Below are 8,978 nucleotides of genomic sequence, written 5' to 3'. Positions count from 1 at the left end.
GGGGCCAGCGCCCCGGGCCAGCGCCGCGGGGGCACCACTGGCGCGGCCCCGCAACCCCGGCCCGGCCGGGGCCAGCCCCGCCGCCGCCTCCCGCTCTCCCGGGGCGCTTTCGCGTCCCCTCAAGGCGCTTGGCGCTGCGCAGCCAGTGGGCCCCGGGTACAGCCGGCGGCCCGGCAGCATCCCCCGCACTGACCCCGACTCCCCAGGTTATTTATTGCTTTTTTCATATTGAGAAACGCCAGATGATCCCGCAGATACAGGGAAGAGGTTATGCAATGTTAGTTCAATGTGGCTGTCGGTCGTACCGTTCCTCACGGGTTTGCATAGGAAGAAACTCGTCTCGTTATTTACACATAGAGGCTGGAGAAGGTGACTCAGAGGGGCTGCTACACGTGCAATAACAAAACCTCGCGCCTACTGAAAACAGAGTGGGCTTCCTATGGATTTTGGACAGTGCTGATCTGAACCTAAAACACTTGGCCAATGTTCAGCTTTTATCTTTCTGGCCGCAGGTTAAAATAATCCAAACAGAAGCTGAGTATCTACTGGAGCAGCCAGCTGGCCCTAACCCAGCCCCCTCGGTCCCACTTTCTGCCCTTCTCAGATTTCATACATAAAGGTTTGCAGTCAGGGTTGGTTATGACTTCTTGTTTATCCTCTCAGCTATTCTTCACAGAAGGATTTGACAGTGATGAGAAACACTTAGGCTGATCTTTTAAGGTGAAAAGGCACGATGGATTCATGACCTTATGAAATAAGTACTCTCTTCACCTCTGCTAGCCCAGATTCCTTCTTCGCATCAGAAACAAGAACCTCACAGAGCCAGACTGGCAGCTGTCAGAACTGCATGTCTATATTTACATCTGCCCACAGCTCCTTGCAGCTTTGCACCAGGAGCTCTCACAGAGAGCTTGGGTGCTTGGGAAGCATTGGAGAGATCCTGCTCTCAGTCACAGTCATGAAAGTCTTAAATAATTTTTTTAAACACTGACTTATACTTGAAGAAATGGGAGCAGGTGGGACTGCAGGGCAGAGCATCCCAAAATATGGATGCTGGTGTTGCTTTAGTCCTGGTCTTTGCTTCAAACATGCTGGGTTGATGATTTTAAGTATTTATCATTATGTGCTTGATCCCTCTTCCCCCTGCTCCACTATTTTACAGCTTTCATATCTGTAATAGCTGAATATAATGAAATTCATCTCTTTTATAAAACATTCCTTGTATGGCAGCTAGATATTAATACTGAGACCAAAATTGGCCATATGGAGCATGCCAACAGAGGATTAGTAAAATCCTTAGTATTTGGTGACCTAATCTCAGAAAATATTTCAGAAATTTTAGGGGAAATCATCTCAGAAAGTACTTCAGATCTCTAAGAAAGTATTTTTCCTCTATAACATCTCACCCTTATAGATACTTGCAAAAGAAACTATAGACAAAAAACCTTGTATATACAGGTCTCAGTCAGCTCTGCTGTAACACTACCAGCACTGTTCCCAGAGCACAGTTACATCGTGGTTGGTCTTGGGCTCTACAGATTTGCAACATGCTGACTTTTCCACATCTATTGGTGAAAAGATGTTAAAAAATTAACATGAAATATTCTATCTATTGCAAGTAAGTGTTTGAGAAAATCTCACCCCCTTATCAATATGCATGTGTCTGCTACAATGCCTTTGGAGGGAATGTTGCTCTAGCACAGTGAGACACTTTGGATACAGGAACATCTGTGTACATCTGGAGTGCAGGCAGTAAAACCAGGCATGATTGTGATTTTCTTTTAGTTCAAAGAAAGGCTGAAGTAACTCACTCCCTTTCAACTCATTCCCATGGGCCTGATTCACAGCCTTACTAAGAAAGCTTCTAAAGGAGTAGCTCAAAACCCACTAGAAAGAGTCAGTCCTGTTCCCTTGATATAGGAGGGCTTTGGATCAGGACCTGCTACCCAAAGACTGAAGTGACACTGAAACCAGCTCAGGGGCGTCTGTGGCTGTATCTTTCTGGCTCCAGACACAACTGATACCTGCACTTTGATGCCTCACAACACGAGAGTGCTACAAAAGGCACAGTCTCAAGAGGTAAACTGAAGTTTCAGGAGTTACTGAATGCTTCTCAGTGATTACAGTTCCCCCAATAAACAACAGAATCACTTTCAAAATATCTAATCTCTGTTACCTATTATTCTCCAAACACATTCTCACAGGACACACATACACAGAGATGAGAAAAACATTCACTGAAGGAGAGGATTCTCCTCCAAAATCAACAGGTTAACTGAGTTTGTTACACTGAGTACCCTTGCTAAAAGCTGCAGCTGACAGGCAGGCTGCTGTAGCAGGTTGTCTGACAAGCCAGCTTTAAAAAAAATAGAAAAACTCACCTTTGCTGTCAGAAATCAGATGAATGGAGAAGAACATTTCTCTTGCCCCCACAGGCTCTCAGCTCATGCCATGTCAGTAACATGCACTGAGCTCAGAGCAAGTCTCCCCTTTCCAAGCCAGATCCTTTCCAGATGTGAGCAGCAGAATTGGAGAGAGCAACAGGCAACCCTCTACCAGTGAGAGCTTCCTGCACTTCCCAGCGAAATCAGAGAGGAATTTTCCAAAGTCACCATATGGGAAAATGTGAGTAGGAAAGAGGAAGCAGCTACAGCCTGAATATAAAGACTTGGGAAATAAACAATCTCCCATTACTTTTGTCAACGCAGTTTGCAAGATCCATGAGCGAAGCCAAAAGCCAGCATGCAGGAATTGGCAGAAGAGAAGCAGAGACAGTGTGCATGCTTTTGCATTTCATTGCAGGACACTGGAGCTGCACCGTTACTGCACCTTTGAGTTTAGCTGCATTCAACCCAAATCATTCCCAGGTGGGAATGTCCTCCCATTCTCTGGGGGTCTGGTTCAAATTAGCTAGGAGGAGATAGATCAGCAGTTTTTCCTGCATTTTATCTCCCTCCCCTTTAACTCTCCCTCCTTTTCAACACATCAACTGATCTTCGGGGACCAGGGATCCATAGGCTGAAGCTACAAATGTCTTAGAGGCAAAGTCCCCAAATATGCTGTAACACCCCATCCATTCAATCTCTTTTCTATCTTCTATATCTCACATTAACAGCACCAACATCAGAACCTTCCACCACATGCGCACACACACACACACACACAGAGACATTCAGCCCAGAAACCTCACATTTCTTATTTGGTGAAAAGAACAGGAACATACAGTTGATAACAGTATGCTCCAAGTGCAGCAATACTACCAAGAAAGCAACATAGCTTTTTGTCCCTGAGAGCCCTTACTATATTAAATATAAAGCCACCTGTTTTGTGAGTACCCCGCAGTGCTCCATACAGTACCTCCACAAAACCTGCAGAAGATCTGTCCTCACCAACAACACGACCTTCTTGCTGGATTCCAAAGAAGGGACACTGATTCTTTCCTCTCCAGCTGAACGAAAGTCTAAAGCAATTAAGTTATTTCCTCCCTCTCTTCATCCAGGCTTATATCAACTGGAACTGATCCCCCTGTGTGCCACGTGGAAGTTTCAAAAGTTTGAGTGGGAAGTGTTTTTTTTACTGAAACAAAAATAAAAACAAAACAAAGCTGGCTGCTTTTTCCTAGTGACTCAGAGATCCAGGACACATTTGCCTGCTACCCTTTCTGTATAGTCCATACAACAAAATGTGCACAATTTTTTCAGGGAGGAGGAGTAGGGGGATTACCTCACTCACTACTGATGCCAGAGCAGCCCACAAGGGAGAGGAAGTGACCAGCATTCACCCTTCCCCAAAAGTGCATTTTTACCTGTGTTTTTTCTGTAGAAGTATAGTAATTAGCTGTCAGGTAGCATCTAGAGGAAGTACAGGGCATTATAAAAAGCAGGGCATTGTGCCTCCTTTAGTGGGGAAACAGAGGCACACAAGAGTCAGACATCAGATATCCCATGTGCAAAGGGATACACACCCTTACACTATGCTACAAATTACTTGTACAGGCTTTTTTTTCTTCCTCCAAGCTTTCACTTCTTCCACATCTTATCTCCTACATCAACATATCCCAGACTCCCCATCTCCCTTCTCCAGGCCCAGTGCTGCATTTCCATCATCCTCACAAATTCCCAGGAAAACCAGAGCTGGAGTCAAATCTATGTAAAGGTGTTCTGACACAACAGTAAGCCAAAGACTATGCCCTGCCATGGTACATGGACTCAGCAGCCACTGTTTCTGTTCAGTGCAGCTTTCTGGAACTTTCAGAGCAAAGAATTTCCATTGCAAGACTCACAGCACAGAATTAGCTGCGGGAAACATTTCCAGTCAAACTTGAGTCTTCGTACTCTTGCATGTTCCCTGCTGCTGGGCCTGAGTGGTGGCTGTAGCCTGCATGAAGAAACATTTCCAGGTTTAAAAACTGAAGCTGAAGACTCTGTTTAAACTTTGGTATGATTATTTCTTCAGCCCACAGAGATGGCAGAGAACCAGGTCCTTGGGCAAACAGCTGCTGGGGCAGCTGTGACAGACAGTGTGTCACAGCATTGCTTTGCCATGGGCCTGGCACACAGCACCCTGTGCAGGACACAACCTTCTGTGCTGCCCAGCAGTAAAAAGACCCGGTGGAGGTCCAGGACAGCCTTGGCTACCTTGAGCTCTTAGATTTCAAAGAAACTGTTGCAGACCCCAGCATGAGGCCATGTCCAGGGCCAAGCTGCACTATGCAGTATATTCCATGTGAAACCTGCTCAGCTCTGCAACGACTGACACTATCCTAAACAGGCTAAATCTAGTTGTGATATTATAAGCTCAAATAACAGACACGCCAGTCAAACAGCAACATGGCAGAGAACAAAAGGTATAAGCAGATCTACTGAAGCATGAGCTCCAAGAACAGTGGTTCTCCAGGCACCAGCTCACTTGTGATCTGCATGAAGTGAGGCATGAGGCATTCTGAAGGTTTTAGTTGTATCTTAAAAAGTAACAAAACGTTCTTTACTCTCACCTTTATTTATCTGATTCAGACTCTACAGAAATACTGGCATTCCTGAAGTGCTCACTGCTATGTGCTGGTATCGTGCCTTTATATGAAAGGAGATAAAAAAAATCATTAAAATTCTTCTAAGTAACTTGCAGTCATTTTGCTTCAAAACATGAATAATCAAAACACAAGGAATAATAGGGGGTTTTGTCTCCAAAGCAGGAAGGGAAGTATTTTTCAAACCTAAGAATTCACAGCAGTGCCTGGCCATGAGCCTATTGGCATCTGTGTCTTGATCCGAATGAACTCCGAGATGTCTGTTCTCCCAGAGGACATGTACTGTTTAGAAAAAAAAAATTAAAATCCATGACTGCTTTTAATCTACCTGAAATATGGGATACAGACACAGCATATTTTGTACTTGTTTTATACTATCCATGTTCCTTTTAGCCTGCTGCAGCATTATTAGGAAGTTTCTGTTCCTGTATCACAGCATATAACTAACATTTCCCAGAAAACTCACCCAGGGCCATACAAAGCCGTCTGCTTTCAAGTTAGCAATGAATTCTTCTTACAGATACAGGGTACAGAACAGCTCCTACTGTCACTCCAACAAATTACACTACTGTTTATTTAAGTAATAAAGGCATTTGTTCCAAACAGTTGGGGCTTTTTCCAGCATTTGTTCTCCACATGTGGTTTGCTTCCTCAAGTGTTGATTTTTCATAGTTAAGAGACTTTTCCCTGCCTTTTATCCGCCAGGCTAATTGCATTCTTACCCATTTCTGCTTAACGAGAGCTGACATGCAGTGCTCTTGGTGCTCTGCAGAACAGGAAGCGATGGATTTCCTGTTCCAAGGAGGTAAGAGTTGAATCTGACCTCAGACGAATTGGACATATGGGAAATGGACAAAACCAGCCTTGACTATCTGTAGTTTTTTCTGTCCTGAGAGGGAAGATGTAGTCAAGGCCCTTTATCCCATCCTCCTGCATCCTGAAATGATCTTTTGCCCCAAAGAAACAGCTCTTTAACCCAGCTGCCACGAACTGTGCTCAGCTGTTCACAGCCTCCTCACTGTGCTGCTTTCCAGAGAGATTCCACACTGCCCTGTCCCAGGACTTGCTGTAGACAGGCAAAGCCTCCATGATGCCACCTGCCAGACTGTGGAACATATATGCATTTTCAAAAGTAAGTGTATAGTTCTGCACTGAACCTATTTCTGATTAGGCAGAGCAGCAGAGCTGAAAACACAAAACTCAAGTAAAAGTTTAAAAATAAAAGCTGTCCTCCAAAACCAAAGCATTCACTCTTAACTCCTGCAAGCCACATCTGCTGAGTCAGGTATCGGCTCTGCTCTGGCTCCAACTGACAAATCATTTGCTTCTCTTGCTTTTTTCATTGTAGTGAAAATTCCAATATGCAAGAATTACATGTATTTTGCAAAAGAAAATAAAGGTAAGAGAAACCTGCCAACCTGCCAACACCTCTGGCTGTCACATTTATTACAGCTGGGAAAAAAACCCCAAACCAAGAGCTGGCAAGGGGTACTCACTAGAGTCCAAGAAGCAAGAACAACCCTCCCAAGTATTTTAATGTCTAAAGCTGAGATTTCCCCTCATGTGAGCCGGGAGTCTGAGAACACCAAACCCTCTGCCTAGCAGATTACAATTTATTTTTTTTCCTTTACACAAGGCCATTGAAACCAAAATTAAAGCACTGCTATGTTCAGTGACTGGACACCTTTTTGTACCTCTGTCTTCCTTTCTAATTCTGCCCCCAAGGAATCCAGTTAGCACAACACAATTGCAGTAACACATAAACTTCATTAAAAACACTGATCTAGAGCTACAGGGGGTTTTAGCTGGAGAAGAGGAACTTAATGTTGCTTGGTCAACAGAGCATTAGGGAGTGAGAAAGAAAACTTTTGTAACAAGATTTCTAAAATGGTACAAATGTAGGTAATGCTTTGAGTTATGCAAAAAATGAGTAACAGAACTTAATATTGTCAAAAACTGCTTTGTACCACAGAGCTTTTCCTCATGAGAGTAAATTAATTCTATCCACTGTAACATTTATTTATTCAAAGTTGTCATATTCTAAGACTGCAGAATGTTCATGGAGGATTTGGGATTTCTAGAAAAGACACCCCCCCCCCAACCTCACTCCCAGAAAAATCAGAGGAAGTGTTATATGTAAAAATTACTCAGCAAGTTGTAACATAAAGAAGGTGCTGAAAGTGAAGAAACAATACAAGACAGATGTCTAAATAAGACATTAGCAGGTAGGTGGGCCAAATACACGACTTCGTCTTTTATTCCATCTCCTTAAATCCTGCAGGAGAAATACAAGCCTGACCGGTTCGCCTAGCTGCAGGCTGCGCCAGCCTCTGCACTACTCCCTCTACCTACTGCCGATGGGAATTGAAGGTTTAATCTGGGATTTCTATGTTATAACGACATTGTCTGTGCAGATGCTCAAGCCTGAAAGCCCCGGGCCTGTGCAAACCCAGATTTCTCCGAGGGTCAGGGCCTCAGCCTTGGATATTATTTCTCTTGGTAGCAAACAAACTCCAAAGTTATTTTTGCACTTTTTTCCCCCTTCATATTCCTGTGCAGCTTTTCCCCCTTAAAAAACTTAATCTCACTTTGCAGTTGAGCACATCTTATTTGAACTATTATTGGGATGGACTACTAATATCTATGTTATCTTGTTTACACTTCAAAATTCATTTGCTGCTTTAATTAAGCAGAGGCCAAAAGCATGTTTTATCTGTATTCAAATTCTTGAAAAAGGCATGTTCTTAGCTTGCATAACAGACATCTACTCAAGAGTTCTTCTGGTAGTATCAGTAATTCAAGAGGAGGAACAAATTGTTTTCTGTACAGAATTACTGCTGCAATCCTGTAATTCCCCTTTGTTTTAACCCACAAGCCAAATGGCAAGAACTTAGGAAAAAGCAGTGGATACAATAGCAAGTGTTATTTTACAGAGAGTTAAACACTGCTTTCATTTGAAAGATATGACTCCTATCTATTCCAGTCCTTTAGATACGTCAATAAACAATAGACAGGAGGAAACCTGATTCTAATGACCAGATTTTACTTTAAAAAGTTTACAGTGGAGCATTGCCATATTTGTCCTAATTAACAGAAAACTAATGCCTTGGAAAAGATGGTGAACAGTGAGGTCACAAATGTTCTTTCATCCAGATATTAAAGAGAAGGTCTGAACACTGAGTGCCTGGGCAGTAAAACACAGCTGAAATTCAGTACAAATGAACTGCTGCATATGGAACAGTAATTTAAAATATTTCAATTTCACAGTGCAGAAATAAGCACTGAGTTTGTATGAAAGAAATGAGCCCCCAGCTTTAAGAGATCTAAGAAAACATCATCTCAAAAGTAGGAGTGGTCAGAAAAGCAAATGAGGAAAGAAAAATATAGGCAGAAAATGCTCTTGTATCTTGAAAACTTTTTAACAGTAAAGTAAAAAACAAAGCCCCCCCCAGAAAGCCCCCAAAAAGAAAAAAAGCCGTCAAAAACCAGAGAGGTATAAAACTGGAATGTATAGGATAGAAAGGAGTAAGTTTAATTCTTTATGGGGTGTAGGTACAGAAACTCATGATCCATGCTAAAAAAGCTGTCCAAGGATTCCAAAAGGGACTGGATAAACTCATGAAAGACAATCCAGACATAACCACTTCTGGCTCAAATTGGTGAGCTGGGAAAAAAAATTACAACCAGTGGCAGTTAGGAAAGAAGTCTGAGGAAACAAATGATTGGGCCATCTTCATATTCCTTCCAAGATATGAACAGTGAGAAAATCCAGTGGGACAGAAAGATTTTTGGTCTGATGGAGTAGAGCCATTCTTACTGCTCAGCAATCTGTCGCCATTTACAATAGGAAGCAGAATGATTGGCTTGAATTTGCTCATTTTTGTTATTATTTTAGTTAAACCAGAGAAGTGAAAGTTTCAGTGTAAGTTCCTCAGCCATAGCCCACGTATGT

General features: G+C 42.9%; 1 protein-coding gene across 2 annotated transcripts in view; it reads right to left on the bottom strand.

Annotated features, from left to right (window-relative positions):
• Window positions 1-3,636, bottom strand: part of PODN (podocan) — a 26,255-nt gene extending 22,619 nt beyond the window's left edge. Inside the window, exon 1 of one of the 2 annotated variants that reach the window (XM_042030716.1) lies at window positions 2,382-3,636. In XM_042030716.1, the coding sequence (XP_041886650.1) occupies window positions 2,382-2,418 (37 nt within the window). In that variant the 5' untranslated portion in view covers window positions 2,419-3,636. The remainder of the gene's footprint in view (window positions 1-2,381) is intronic. The other variant, XM_042030717.1, reaches the window with a different exon arrangement.
• Between the last annotated feature and the right edge of the window lie 5,342 nt (window positions 3,637-8,978).

This window comes from Corvus kubaryi, unplaced genomic scaffold (genome assembly GCF_017639235.1).
Source record: "Corvus kubaryi isolate FWS band 111438036 unplaced genomic scaffold, C.kubaryi_AGA036_p1.0 37334, whole genome shotgun sequence".
Classification (NCBI taxonomy): domain Eukaryota; kingdom Metazoa; phylum Chordata; class Aves; order Passeriformes; family Corvidae; genus Corvus; species Corvus kubaryi.
Note: the sequence above shows the minus strand (reverse complement) of the source record. Positions and strands in the feature narration are given on the sequence as shown.